This window comes from Passer domesticus, chromosome 7 (assembly GCF_036417665.1).
Source record: "Passer domesticus isolate bPasDom1 chromosome 7, bPasDom1.hap1, whole genome shotgun sequence".
Classification (NCBI taxonomy): Eukaryota; Metazoa; Chordata; class Aves; order Passeriformes; family Passeridae; genus Passer; species Passer domesticus.
This window is the reverse complement of record NC_087480.1, coordinates 49,432,076-49,447,952: the sequence shown is the minus strand read 5'-3', so window position 1 is coordinate 49,447,952 and position 15,877 is coordinate 49,432,076. Positions and strand designations below refer to the sequence as shown.

At 36.9% G+C, this 15,877-nt stretch overlaps 1 protein-coding gene across 26 annotated transcripts in view; it reads left to right on the top strand.

Annotated features, from left to right (window-relative positions):
* The window catches only part of ADGRL2 (adhesion G protein-coupled receptor L2), a 161,188-nt gene that overhangs the window by 124,457 nt on the left and 20,854 nt on the right, over positions 1-15,877 (top strand). For all 26 annotated transcript variants that reach the window (XM_064428497.1, XM_064428495.1, XM_064428512.1 and 23 more), the window contains 7 exons: positions 2,133-2,316; positions 4,164-4,286; positions 4,561-4,766; positions 5,789-5,962; positions 6,964-7,173; positions 8,138-8,358; positions 9,632-9,698. In XM_064428497.1, the coding sequence (XP_064284567.1) occupies positions 2,133-2,316; positions 4,164-4,286; positions 4,561-4,766; positions 5,789-5,962; positions 6,964-7,173; positions 8,138-8,358; positions 9,632-9,698 (1,185 nt within the window). The remainder of the gene's footprint in view (positions 1-2,132; positions 2,317-4,163; positions 4,287-4,560; positions 4,767-5,788; positions 5,963-6,963; positions 7,174-8,137; positions 8,359-9,631; positions 9,699-15,877) is intronic.

The window sequence follows — 15,877 nt, the reverse complement described above, 5'->3', positions numbered from 1 at the left end:
AAACTTCTTTAAAAATACTGATTGTTACTTGTATCCTCTGAGATTAAATGTAAGAATTATTTTTGGAAAGAATTTTGAAATACTTTCCAACATAATAAAATTCAGATTCTTACTGAAAAAGAGATTTCTCTGTACAGGGCACCTCTGTCCTTTATCCTAAAGCCCTGAAAGTGGATGGGAGATGTCCAGTTATACTGAAATTTGACAAAAAAGACAGAGATCTGGAGAGAAGTTCACTTCTTAAGCAATAATAGTTGTAATACGTTTATATTAGAAAATATATTTTAATAGTAAAGGGTAATCCATCAGATGTGGTTTGGGTAGAGTGGGTTTTTCTGCTTCGTTTTCATTAGCAAATAGGATTGTGAGAAGAGCAGTAACGGGGCTTCTCTGGCAGCTGTGTCACAGGGGCTGTGGGGTTTTTCCCATCCATTTGCCTCTCTCTGAGAGGAGAAGCACATCAGAGATATTACTGGGCAGGTGATGATTTTCCACAAGGAAAATGCAGAGTTAGGTTATGCCATAATAAGCAAAAAGCGTATCGTATCAGTGAATGCATACCGTCAGTGCTGTATGGCGATACATGAGAAACCAGAGCAGAACCTTAATTTCCAACTGGTGTCATTTTCTGTACGTCTCAAATGGGCTTCTCTGCTTAGATAAGACTAATAAACCTCTTGAAATTACAAATCAAAAGCTGACTTACACTATGCAAATGAAGCGAGTTCCCACTTTGTGACAGAGAATTCATTTGTACCTCAGATTAGAGGCTCCAATCTGTATTTCTTAGTGACTAATGAATCTGGCCTCTGCAGACCAATTTCTGTTCCACTCTAGTTAATGGCTGCAGCAGTATCAGTGCGAGCATTTTGACTATTCTCCCATTAGAGAAAGAAAAAAGGCTTTAAAGCCACTTCCAAGTATCTTCCACCTGCCAGGAAGGTCGTGGTGGCTCACAATGCAGACAGAAAGAGGATATTGAAATGGATTAGGCTAATTAATCTTGCTCTGACAATAGCCTTGACCAAGTTTTCCCATTCATTTGTTTGCACAATATTGTACTCCAGACTGACATCTTTCTGTTTGTATAATGTGTTCTGTTTCCATTTCCAATGCTTTTAAATTGATCAAACAAATTATATATATGCTTAATGACACATTAGGAATAGGTAAATGGGACAGAGTAAACAGGGTGTTACAGCAGTGCCTGCTGTACTCAGTGCACAGCAGCGTTATGCATTAATGTAAAAGCCTGCCTTCAATTGATTACCTGATTACTCTGATTGGATTATTTTGTAAAATAATGTAATCATGTCACTGAATTATTCTTCTTCCTTATTTATTACTACCTTATATGCAGCTCAGTGAACCTTAAAGCATGATGATAGAGTTGTTACAAGTAAAACTTTTTAAAATAGCAGCTTTTATTCAGCTTTACAGTTTTGCCGTCACTGCTAGCAGGAACGGTCAGTGGACATCTTGTTTGCTCTATTGATTTCCTTTTCTAACTGACCTTTGTGCAGGAATGGGAGTTGGTAATCCTTCTAAGTATCTATGAACAGGTACAGGAAAAGGAGGGGGAGTGAGTGGCCAAAACTAATTTATATCCACTGAGTCAGCTTCATTTCATGCCTCCTGTAATAAAGAAGGTCTATTTGTCATAGACAAGTAGTTTATATACTATGGCTGCACTAGTGGGGCTCAGTTTCCAGAGGACTATTATTGTCATTTTAGCCTAAACTGCAGAGTGCTAATTTTGGCGTTAGCATTTTTAAATAGAAGTTATACATTTTGACATTAAGATGAAAGCTTCAGGCAAGACTTCTGGCATTTATTTTTACATTTTTTCAGCACATTAATAATACCATACTTATATCTGATACAAAACAAGTCAAATTTGCATGTTTACTGCTTAGAGACCACACAATGCTAGTGGCTAGCTGCGCTTCTACTCATGCTAATCCAACAAACAGATGGAAAATATTTTAATGTTGAAAATAGTGTTCTTGTGCCATTAAATCACAGTAAATCATTCTGACAGTTAAGTATTATAATTGTCGCCGTATAACATTGGGAATTTTCCCCAGCTGCCTAGGGCTTCAGACCTAATGATAGTTTTCTAATGAATGCAGGCAGTTGTGGATACAGTGGACAACTTGCTCAGGCCTGAAGCTCTGGAGTCCTGGAAGGACATGAATTCTTCAGAACAAGCCCACGCAGCCACAATGTTACTTGATACATTAGAAGAAGGGGCTTTTGTCTTGGCTGATAACCTTGTAGAACCAAGCAGAGTCTCAATGCCCACAGAAAATATTGGTAAGTAAACTTATTTTTGAGCAGAAGTTAAAGTGCTGTGTATTGCTTTACACAAAAGGAGGAAAAAGTACTCCAGACAGCAACATACTTTCTGAAGGCCGAGCTGTGCAATGTTTGATGGAAAGGTGAGTGCTCCAAAGCAGGGAAAACACACTTTTCTTGTTTGAAATTAGCCTTCTTCTTTACTGTCATTAGTACATTATAAAATGGAAAGTAGTTGATGTTACAAAGTTGATTTATCATTGAAAAATCATTAGCAGAATGCGTGGATTTGAAGAGTGCTTAAAAGGCAGAGTATGGATTTTTTGAGGTAACTGCTTTCTGTAGAGCTGCAGAGAATATGCTTCTATTAAATATAAACTGTTCCTAATAAATTTAAATTACTTTTTTTGCAATGTACTGTGGCAGTTAAATATTTTAGGCACTCAGCATAGGCCAAATGTTTATATTAAACATGACTGCCTTCAGGTAAAAATGTGTTCAGTGAACTACATCTCCCATAATGCAGAATAGCTATGCTCCAGAGACTGCAAAATAGCTGGAGATAGTTGGAGCGTAATTTAGAATTTAAGTGGTGACAGAGAAATGAAGGGGTTTGGTATTAGAAATGTGCAAATATTGTTGCGCAGGATGTGCTAAAGCAAAAATCATTGCTATGCATAAAATTAAAATTCCTTGTTACAGAGATTAATGTAGTCTTAGGAAGGTACAAGGAACCTGAAAGTCTGCTAATATGCAGAGTACCAAGATAGAGACTTGGAATAGACTGCAGAAATGAGACTTTTCACGTTTCAGTGTCTGCATATTGGTAGCTGTAGATGATTCCGCCTAGTTTTTAATTGAGTAGGAAGATGGGGAAAGGATGGGGAAAAGTCTCACAGCCTTCATCAAAGGAACTGCACCAGTTGTTTTGAAGGAATGTGGGTAGAATCACAGATCTGCCTTTGGATGTACACAAACAGTTCCATGGAGATGAGTAGACACTGAATATTCTTGTGATAAGCTGTCTTCATGTCATAATAACACTTCCCTGATGCCATGCAAGACTGAATTGCTAGTACACATATGTATGTATGACTTGAAGAAAGAGAAGTGCTTTCCTAATTTCATGCTTTTTGTCAGTCTGTAGTTCAGAGCTGTAGCTAGACTGGTTTAATATAACACAGATTTTTGTCAACCATTTGTCCATGTTCACCTATATGATTTTATCTGTCCAAGAAAATACAGCATTCAATGGTAATCCCATAAAAATTTCCTGATATGCAATCTGTTATAAAAGTAATACTGAGTGGCATCTGATTTTCAATTTAAATGCTTATTAGCAGAACTAATAAAATGGTTTCCCATAAATATAAAGAATGGGATGTAGAAAAAAAATTTGAAATAATTTTTAGCTATGCATTCTGATTTAGCTGAATACATGGCATGGGTATACTTAGGTATTTTTTGCTGACTGTTTAAAAACTATAAATCAATACTTAAAGTTCTAAATTTGTCAGCAGAGGATACTGCATAGGCATTAAGATCTTCAAAACTAACCTTTTTTTTGCAACATGTATGTAGTATCTTTAAGTGGATGTTTTGTGGGCACAAATTTGAACAAGGTTTGATGTCATGTTATCACTACTAAAATGCTGTCATTTTAGCAGTGTGCATTAGATTTAGTTAAAGAAGCTATGTCTGGATGATTGAAGCATGCAGTGCAAATCTGCCTTACAGACAGCCACGTGAGAAAACTAAATAAAGGCTGGGGGAAAAATTGTCGTCTGGCATATTGTAATCTGGCCAAGAGACTTTCTCTGCATTCTCTTTTTTTAACAATTTTTTTTTTCCTCTGGTCTGCTTAGTTTTGGATGTTGCAGTGCTTTCTACTGAGGGCCAAGTGCAGGATTTGCGATTTCCTCAGGCTGGTAAAGGAGGCAACTGGATTCAGCTCTCTGCACGAACCATGAAACAGAACAGCAGGAACGGTGAGCCTTGGGCACGGAACAGTGGAACTCCATTAACTTCTATAAAACCTACCTTACCTAGTTAAAATATCAAAACAAAACACCACAAAGCTGCTCTGTGGTTTTTTTTTGGTTTTTTTTGTTTTTTTTTTTATGATTATGGGTACCTGGTTGTTTTTCTTCAAGTCTATGGCCTGAAAATACCTCTCAGTTTACTGATGCTTAATTGTCATTAGAGTGCAGATTGCTGTAGACCTCTGTGGAGTGATGATGGGCTTTTTTTTCCCTTTTGTAGGACTAGCCAAACTGGTTTTCATTATTTACAAAAGTTTGGGTCGTTTCCTGAGTACTGAAAATGCAACCATAAAGTTGGGCAGTGACTTGGCGGGGCAGAACAGCACGATCGCCGTCAACTCCCACGTCATCGCGGCCTCCATCAACAAGGAGTCGAGCCGAGTGTACCTGACTGATCCTGTGCACTTCACACTGGAGCACATTGATGTGAGTTATGCTAATGAGTCAATGGGAAGGTCACAAAATCAGCAAGAGAGAAAAGCAATGCAGAGAAACATCCTTTTTCTCCATTTGAATTTTAAATGTTGCACTAGGTCAGAGACTCGAGTTAAGTCTATGAACATAAAATTAAATGAGCCTGGTTCAGTGATTATTAGAACTTAAGTGTATTCTTAATGAAAGCTAATTCAGTAATCAACATGAAAATGTAAATGACTCATTTGTTTCTAACTGAAAATTAACTCTTACCTTGGTAGAGGGGTAGAAAATAAGATTCTTGATAGTTTGATGTAGTTAAGTTTTAAGACTCTTTAACTTTTTACATTAATTATGGACCAAGTTATGAAAGCTTATACAAATTTTTCAAATTGCATTTATTCAGCAAAGAATAAAGTATGGTATCTTGATCTGTTATACTTCGAATTTATGTATATTTTCTTCGTGGTATTTTGTTTAATGTGTTTCTTTGCTCTTAAGTTTGTCCTTTTCTCTTTTCATGAGTGACATGGGGAAAATAAACAATCACTACTGTAATAGAGAAAATATGGTTAGATTTTTTTTTCATCAAAATCGATAGGCATTGAAGAGTGAATTTTTTAGTGATACCTATTCACGTGACTTTGGCCTGACCAAAGGTGAGAACCAAAGGAAAAAAATCCTATTTTCAAATTGTCAATTTCAGAAAAAAAACCCTTCAGAATAAATTCACAGGCCTAAATTTCCAGAAAGGAAAAATAGCTATAATGTACCATCCGTGCATAAAAATTGTAATTATTTAAGATGGGGTCTACAGGAATTGAGACTACATTTCAGAGTGCTTCGGACTATAAAGTCCCTTTTAAACTAGATGTCTTCCTTGTGGAACATAGTCCACAGCTTTGCTGATGAAAAACTTTATTGTCCAAAACGTGCAAAGTTTAATCTAAATTACCTTTTACACGTATTAAACAATTGTTATTGCCATCTTAATGTGTAAAAACCTCATTTTATGTTTTCCTTTTATCTCCCAGCCTGACAATTATTTCAATGCAAATTGTTCCTTCTGGAACTACTCAGAGAGGACTATGATGGGATACTGGTCAACTCAAGGCTGCAAACTGGTTGACACAAACAAAACTCATACAACGTGTGCTTGCAGTCACCTCACCAACTTTGCAATTCTTATGGCTCGTCGGGAAATTGTGGTAGGTAATGATATTTCCAGCCATCAGCAGGGAACAAACTTAAAAGACTTAGCTTTAAATTTTTAGCAAGATCCAAAATTGCCGAAGTTTCTTTAGTATTTATGGCTCCTTCCCACTCTTTCCAAAGCAATTTGCTTTCTGTAGCACTTTTCTTCCACATCCATAAAGTTGCAAGCAAAATAACAGGGAAAACAAGGAAGAGCAAGAGTTTTCTGCAAGCCATATTTTAAAGTTACTGACCAATCTTACAATCATTTTATAGACTCTCTCTCAGTGCAGATGGAGAGTGTCTGTTGAGACAGCTGTGCAGGCTGTTCCCTGGAAACCCAAGTGCCAGCTCTCCTTGCCAAGGAAGGTCAAGGAACTTCCATACTGGTTGTTTAAACACCTCTTCATAGTCAGAAATCTTGTCTATTTAAAGCACTTCCTGCATGTCAGGGGCCCAAGAGCATGCAATATTTGCAGGGATAGGAGACTTCTCATTAAGCCATTGTATTTGAAAAGGTCACTGTGAAGAACTGAAGTAAGGAATCTCCTTTAGCTAAACATAAGATTGAAGCCAGAATTACATGGGCAACGTATTCTGCATTTTGTTCTGATCATTGTGAAAAGCATTGCTTTCTTCTCTGCTGTGGAGTTGCTGGTCTGCAGGAAGTCCTAGGGAAAGATTTCCTCCCTCCTTTCATCAGAGCCTAGTAGTACCTTAAAAATGTTATGTTTCTCTGCTCATACTTCCAACCAGTCTGCAGTGAGCCATAGAAAAAGTAAAAATGCTATCTGATCTGGATAAAATAGCCACATTTTTCTCTCAGGCCTGCTCCTCTTTTACTTACCCTGATCTTGCTCTTCTGGGAAGCTGACCTGAGACTGAGAAATTACTGAGTACATTTTGCCCATCTCATGTAATGAACAAGTAACTTTTCTAGATACCTGTGAAAATAGGTTTTTGTTTATACTCATAAAGAGTCATATTAATTTTCTCCATTCTTGGTTATTTCTAGTACAAAGATGGAGTGCACGAATTGCTCCTCACTGTCATCACCTGGGTGGGAATTCTCATCTCTCTTGTTTGCCTGGCCATCTGCATCTTCACATTCTGTTTTTTCCGTGGCCTGCAAAGTGATCGTAACACTATTCACAAGAACCTTTGTATCAACCTATTCATTGCTGAGTTCATTTTCCTAATAGGCATCGATAAGACTGAGTACAAGGTAAGTTTTCTCTCTGTGTACTGATCTCGTTCTCTGAAATGACTGTTTGAAATGGATTTGAATTAAAACATGACAACACTGACAAGTTTTTAGCACTCCAACACAGCAAGGCTGAAATAAAAGCTCAGCATGAAAATAAGATAGATATATTCATACATAGTATTTACATCCATCCAAAATATGCTTTTTATTTTCAGTTGAGAAACACTGACTATTAACAAAGCAGGTGGTTAGACTTTTGAAAGAGGAGATAAAATTGAATGTTGACTATTAGGAACATAAATATGTTTTCTATATCTATTCAAATGTCTTAACAGGTATTGACTACATTTTCATATATATTAGTACAAAGCCTTTTCTATATGTATACACATTTTTTACATTTCACATTCAGGCAGGTATTTTGGTGGTATTGGTAAAATTAATTCTGACATGATTCATTGGGTTGAAATTAATAATCTAGCATAGTTTCATCCAGAATTTGGCCAATCAGGAAAGAATTCAGACCAATTTCTGTTACAACGGTAGAAATTTCCATATTACAACAGACAAAAAATTGTGGGGCAGACACATAATTTTAAATATGTAGTATCACATTACGCATAGAGAACCAACTGCTCATGTCTAGGATTATCTAAACTGTAAGTCCTAAAACTATATCAGTTTCAAAATAAAAAAGTTGCTTATAAAATTAAGAAGTTCACTCTGAAATTGATGACTGGGTGATGAGGGTGCAATTTCCATATCTTCATTCATACTGTTCAGATAATTCACTTTCTGTAGCTACTGAGCACATATTGGTGTTTTCCAATGTTCAGATTATGTTTTGAGATAGGGAACATGGTCCTAATTTGTAAAAGGTTTCTAATAAAACTCTCTGCAGTTCTATTTGCATTTTTCAGTTGGAGAGGTAGTGATGTGAAGGTTTTGTGGTTTACATTTCCATCTCTCTCTTTCTTTGCAGATTGCATGTCCGGTTTTTGCAGGTCTCTTACACTTTTTCTTCCTGGCAGCCTTTGCCTGGATGTGTCTAGAAGGAGTGCAGCTTTATCTAATGTTAGTAGAAGTATTTGAAAGTGAATATTCTAGAAAGAAGTACTATTATGTTGCTGGCTACCTCTTCCCTGCTACAGTAGTTGGTGTCTCAGCAGCTATTGACTACAAGAGCTATGGAACAGAGAAAGCGTAAGTAATTGCAAGTGACCTGAGTGTTTTTCAAGTGAATAATTTTTTAAAGCCTATTAGCTGTCAGAGGGTCCCTGACAGACTAAAACACCATCTGAAAGCTTTATTGGTAAGAGAATGGCAGTGCTGTGCACAAATTACAATCAAGTCTTTTGTAATTCTCTAGGTTCAGGGGATTTGTACTCTAGAGAGACCAATTCTAAATTATGGTCTTTCTTTTAACACAAAAGATTGACCTGAAACAAATTGAAAAAGTAAATAACTTTTTGTACTCAGATGTATATTAAGCAAAATTTCTCAACTTAAAGTATCTGACGAGCCTAACCACCCAGTTTTAAGCTAATGCTTCATTAGATCTCTTTGTTCAGCTGTCCCTCTAGCTAGCTCTCATTCCAAAGTATGACAGTACAATATTCCAACCTATATGTTTTATTTTGGTAATATTTTATCAGGCAAGTAGAGTGGGATTAAAATTAGCCGCTGCCTTTTATTTACAAAAATACAGATGTATATAGGAAGTGACAGAAGGTAGACAGGAAACATTTCTGAGGATTTGAGTTGCTGGAGGCATGAATTTGCCTTTCAGTAGTGTTTATTTTGTCCTTTGATGAAATTAGTTACAGAAGGGGAAGATATTGTTGACTACAAGAAAGCTGCTTGATGTTGCTACTGATGAAAGACAAATAAGAGAATTCAGCAGGGAACTGGGCTGTATGAAAAATGAATTGCTAAGTGAAGTTGGCCCTAATAGGTTTATACGTCATTTAGTCTGGTATCTTATGTATTCTTTCTCTACAGTTCAACTCCCAGATGGGACATTTTATTTATACCATATTATTATTCAGCAAAACATGGCATCTGAGCATTTTCTGTCTCATATTCCTCAGGCGTGAGCACTTAACATATGATATAAAGTTAAAAGCAGGCTTTGAAGATCACATGGGAAGCCTGCAAAAATTATTTACTGATGTTAGTTTCATTAGTCCATGATAGCACCTATCACCAAACCTTCTGACTGAAAGGAGGGCTTGCTCTGGTTTTGTTTCTCCTTATATTAGTTATTCCTAATGATGTAGTTTCAGGTTCAGTCGTGTTACACAGAGTTCATTAGAAGAGGTTCAGGTTAGGTGTTCATGGAATAAGTGGTACTGTGCAATGTTCATCATTGTTTACTGGCAAAGTGTTACCTTAAGAAATATTTTTGCATTTTCCATTTGTCAGACTGAGGTGCTAATGCAGCTTTTCACTTTTCATTCTCTTTCTTTCATAATAGTTGCTGGCTACACGTAGATAACTACTTTATCTGGAGTTTCATTGGACCTGTTACTTTTATTATTCTGGTAAGAAGTTTGGGGTTTTTTTCTTTTCTTTTTAGGTTGCCTCACAGCAGATTAAAAAAATTAAAATGAAATTAAAATTTCATTCAATGCCATCCTTATTCGCAAGACATTCCATAAAAATGCTTCAAAACAATTTGTAATTTGACTAATAGTTATATAAATGTGTAGAAATCTTTAAAGAGTGCTGACCAAATGATTAATTGTCAAAGCTGTGTAGCACTTCAGCATGGCCATTTTTTCCTAATGGCTTGAATTCTGAAGGTCATATTGACATGTGTAGTCATATGAAAGATCAATGAAGTACTAAACACAGGGTTTTTTTAAAAGGAACCATTATTATTGCTTTCAATTGAGTCACTACTGTACACATTCTAGAATTTAACTGCTAATTATCCAACATAATTATCTCAAAAGGGTATTCTAATGCAATGGATAATTAAATAATTTTTTGTTCCATTACACTTACACAGTATTTGTGTATTTGCATATGCACATTTTTCCATGCCTACTTCTGTGTGTATTTGTGTTGCATGTAGTGCCTGTCAGCACAGAAGTTCCCCTGTTTTAGTATAAACAATGGGCTGTTATGTAACCTGTGCACATTCATTGCTGCAGACACTGTGTGCCTGCACCCATCTGTGCACCCACAGCTGGGTGCCCCACTGTCCCCTTAACACAGAATGCTCACTCAGACATCAATTACCAATTCTCTGAGCACTTCCAGGTACAAAGCCTGTAGTCACCCATCAGCCAGGGAGAGAACTTCTCCCATTTATTTCAGACTAGCAATGCCAACACTGCAGAGTGGAGGAATTTTTGAGCACAGTGAATGCAAGATGTGCATTTTGGCTCACCTGGGTTTTCTCTGCTATCTCTGTATCTTTAAAGCCTGGCTTTACTTGGGAAATACTGTAGAAAGCTGGCTGGGCACATAGCTTATGTACATAAAGGCCTTTTCTCATAATTACTGATACTTTGGAGGGATGAATTCACTTGTTTTCATGCTTTTGAAATCTTAAATAGTTGCATGTTTTCCTGCTCTTTCACAGTAGTAGAGTTGTGTAATGTTATTCCAAATTCAGGAATTCTACTTTTCCATATTCAGAAATACTATTTTTTCAGTGTGAAGCACATGCATCAGGCATAATTTTGAAATTTCTTTGACTTTTATAGATCTGTGTGCCAGACATCATATTTCACCACTTTTGGTACTTATAGTACAAACTGATACTTTGATTATGGAAATTTCTACTAAAAAATTTTCCTGGCCAATGTTTTGGTTTGCATTTACTCTGTTTATATCAAAAACTATTTGAATCCTTCAGCGATCACTTAAGAAAAGATAGTTGTGCAATGTAGAGGTTGTTAGAGTTCATTGGCATATTTTCAAAGACATGAGTGTAGATGCCAAAATTTATGTGTGTATGACTTGAATTAGAAAAATTGTCATGTTAGTAAATTTTAAGTGTAGACCATAATAATTGCACAGAGTTTATTCTAAATACATTTAAATTAAATCATATCTCAGAATGATGGGGATTTTTAAAACAATTAAATCTACAATTGCAGTTGAAAATCTTAGAAAGATAATATGTTCAACATGATAGAAAATATTTTTTTAACATGAAGTTGTTTCTTGCAGTTGTAATTATTCTGAAAATTGTTCTGAGTTTCATGCTACAATAGTTAAGTCACGTCAAGTCTAGTTATGTGGTGATAATTTTCCTTTTTTTGTAGCTCCTTCCTTATTTTATTGTTACTGGGGGTATTTTGCTAAGTCACCTATATTTCTCTTCCTTTCTCTAAAATAACATTTCACATGGGAAGCCTTGGGCTTTGCTGACGGCTTTTTCACTTCCTCATAACCAGGTCAGAGTGAGAATAGAGGTGAAGGACATTTAATCATATTGACCATGTACAGACATAGTTCACTATTATTTACTGGCCATGACATTATTATCCTCCAGCAAATCATTTAGACTGAGACGCAAAAGGCTTTTGGGAGCAGTATTCCCAACTTGAAAAATATGAAACAGCAGGTAGCAATCACAGCACAGTACCTAGGAGTAATTCTTCTCTAGCAATTGCTTTGCCCTCTAATCGTCCCAGCTGAAAAAGCAAGAGAAACCAGAGGAAGAAGTGTGAGAAGTGTAGTGGCTGAAAAATAATATGTCATGTGCATTGTAACCAAAGAGCTATATTTGTAGTGTAGCTTACTTAGTGTCAGCAGCATGTGAGAATGTTGCCCTGGTAAACTTTTTAACATGTGGCTTAAATCACTTCTATGTTTCTCACTTTAATAGTATTGCACATAAACTCTTTTTTGACAGTATTCTCCTCTCTTTTAATTTACAGTTTTTTTTCTCTGAATCTATAAACATTTTTATTTGCATCAGTACCCATTTTTGCACAAAATGAGAATGGGAAGTATGAGGGGGAAGCATGAAGCTCCTCAGTATATCTTCTGAGGAACTTTTAACTTCACTATTTCTATAGCCTGTCATGCCTTTGGGCACCAGGGTTATTATATCTATGAGAAAAGAGCATGTAAGTAATGAGCGGTGGGAAACCATTAGTATGCCTGAAATGGTTTAATGAAAGCTTGGATCATGATACGTCAGGAGCTGTTCTTATCATTTGGACAGCTCCATCTGCATCTTTAATAATTAATTCAGTTCAGTAAGAGTTCAGTGTGCACACTCATTTAGAAGCCTTCAGAGAGCACCTCTCTCACTGCCAGTCCCAGGGAGAAATCGGCTTCTGCATGGCTAAGAGCAAAGATCTGGAGATACAAGAGCAGTTTTAGAGCTGCATTTGCCAGGTAACAAAAGCTCTGGGGAGTTCAAAAAGGGTCAGAACATGTGCAGTTCAGCTAGGTTACTTCAGAGTGGTGTTTCTGTTCTTCTGTCTTATCGTATCCATGTCAGCACTGCAGGCAGTGTGGAATGAATTTTAAGCTGCTAAGCTCAAGGCAGACGTGAGTCCATTGAGCAGGTTCATGGCTATAAAACAAACAGTGCACTTCTGTAATCTGTGGTCAGAAAAGCCTGAGCACTTTGACTGCTGTGTAGGTCTGTATTCATTCATGTCCAAGGAAAGAGTGGTGTTGGTTTAATTTAGCCAAAACTTGCAGTTTGCTTCTCCCAGCTTGCAGGCAGAGCCCATGTATTAGTCTACCAAGAGCTGTCTAAGCAAAAATTACTAAGATGCCCCATTTCATTGTGCATCTGTGTGTGTGAACAATATATTTATACTTTTTATTAGCATTAAAGAAGAGGGGTACTGTTCAGCTGCAGATTTTGGCTCATCTGGGATGGATGCAGCCCAGCTGTCAGGGTGAGGTCCAGCCAATCACTGACCATTTATGTTACATGAAGCGATGAGAACGCAACCATTGTCAGAGGCCCATTTTTTCTCTTAGAAGATTGCTCTCAAAAGTCTCTCTTTCAATTCATGTGGGCCTTTGTATGACCTCAGAGTACTGCATGCTTGTGGTGAACATTTTCTTAAAGAAAGGTGTCCTACTCAGACCATCTGTCAAGCTTGGAAAACATCTACAAATTCATTTGCTTAGATCAGTAACAGTTCAGTCCTCACAGAAGTAATTCAGGTTGAAAGGAGCTCCAGGACATCTGTGGTCAAGCCTTCTTCTCAAAATAGCCTCAGCTCTGGGCCAGACCATGTTGCTCAGAGCTGGAAAAGCTTTGCTTGTACAAATGAAAACAAAAGTCCTAACTGTGTTTTCTTCTCCCCCCCTACATATTTCTCACCAAGAAAATTAATTCAGCTATTCCTTATAAAAGCAATTCTTTTCCAGCAAGTTCCCTTCCCTCCCTGCTTAGTGTCTTTCATGAGAAAAAAAGGGAAAAAAAAAAAGGCAAGATGCCCAAAAGTCTAACTTGTCAATTCCTCCAAAACAGTCAATTTCTAGATGAAAAACAATTAGGGAGTCAAAAGCAAATCTATAGAAAGGTTTGGTTACAGTATCTGTAAGCAAGCAAAATAGGGTTTTTTATAATGATGTGTAAAAGGGATGCCAGAATGTTTGAACAAGTGGCAAACCATGGTCTTTTGACTGCTGAAACTGAAAACTATGCAACATTTCACAGTGATGGAGAAACAAGTATCATATGCTCAGTTGTCATAGTTACTTTGTCTCCAAAGTACAGTATTTTTCCTTTTTACTTAGAAGTACTTTCTCAGCTGCTGTGATATGGCATTATTATTTCTGTGGGCTGGTTTTGTGGATCTGTACATAAATTACAATTAAAATGTCACTTAAGAAACTGCTTTGTGCAGTGTTCCCTGGAGCAGTAAGGGCATACACCCAGACAGAGCTGAGCACCTACATAAAACCTGTTCAACACAATGGAGCCTGGCTCAAGCTGTGGGGTAAGGCCATGCCTGCCCACATCACCAAAGGAACCTCAGTGTGTGAATACAAGTTTTTATTTGTCATGTGGCAAACCAGCACTTCAGTTGCACAAAGAATCAGACAATAAAACCCTCTTGTTTCATAAGGCAGTCATTTATGAGCTAAGCCATATCTATGAGTTTTTGATCCAAGAATGATGATGTCAGTACAATACAGGATACTCTAGGGTAGCTACTTAGGCAGGGATTAGCTTCCAGCTGTGCTGTAAATATTATTCTGAACTGGATTGTGCACTCCCGGATGCATAGGCTGCAGACAAAGTTGATGTACATGTTAGGATTGACACAAGGCATGTGTCTTAGCTCTTAATCTGTTTGTTTTCACAAAAAGCAAATTGAGGTTGCATTTTTCAGGCAGGCTGAAGTTCATGTTATGTCAGCTACCAAACTGTGCAAGAAACTTTTTCAAATAGAGGAAAATGAAATCTGTGTGCAAAGACATGGAGCTGAGGGTCAGGTCAGTTGCAGAGCCCTTCTCCTGTCTGGTGCAAAGGCCAGGGAAAGAAGCAGCTTGTTTTCTCATCCAGTGAAGTTACACTTTACAGTGGAAACCTAGATAAGAGGAAGAGATCACAATGATGTAACAAAAGGGTTTTTTCTCATGTGGTTAGTAATGTCCTATAAGAATCATAAAAGATTATCACCAAGATCATGAATTATTGACACTTCTATTACATTTTGCAGCAATGGAAATATGCATAACCTATACCATGTACATGCATCAGCCTAAATATTAAGTATTTTCAGCCAGTTCTTGAAACACAAACAGAAATCAATCATAAAAGATTACTTTTGTTATTTGTATCACAAACACCTTTTTCTATTAATCTCAACCTGCAATTGTAAAAATGTTGGACTTTGCATGATAAGATGAAAAGTTGCCAGACACTTTTCTGGGGTTAAGAACTGCATTGTAGTTCATGCTGTCCATCCTGATTTTAAGACAGCAACAGGAGCAATAATATGATTGCCTGTAGCAGTAGGAATTATTTCTATAATTCATGTTCTTATTAACAGACTCTGATTACTTCAAAATACTAATCTTTTCAAGATTAAGACCAGCTCTTTACTAGGATTTCAGTGACATTTCTGACCATTGAGGCACAGCTGCAGGAACACATCTAGCATGAACTGGTATCCCCAGTGTTACAAAAAGAATGAAGATTTTGAAGCTGTCTCAAACAACAGGCTTCCCAAACTGAGAGACTGGGTATAATTATGCTCCACCAGTAACCAGTTGCAGATATATATATATATATATATGTATATGTATATGTATATGTATATGTATATGTATATGTATATGTATATGTATATGTATATGTATATGTATATGTATATATATGGAAGATTGTGAGGATGGGGTTCTCTGTCTAATGTATGTACTATAAAGATGTCCAAGCATATTCTTCCATCTTCTCTTAGCTTTTGGTCCAGCCACTTTGTGTGCACCGTTGTAGTAGTCTAGACAAGGATGTGTGCCTTCTTGCTGGAAGGACATGGCTCTTACTGGTTTCAAAGATACAGTTTTGTCCAACTTTTCTGTGTGATATAGGACAGCACAAACTAATTACTGAAATTAATAGGATACCATTTTTTAGCCCGTGTCCTGCAGGCATCCTTGTATTTGGCTTGCCTGTGCTTTTCACAGGCTTTGAAATCGATAGGAGAAAGGCACCCAGTAACTTTGATATCTGTGATTCTGTTTCTCAATAAGAGAATGATAAAAAATTTCCTTCAGTATC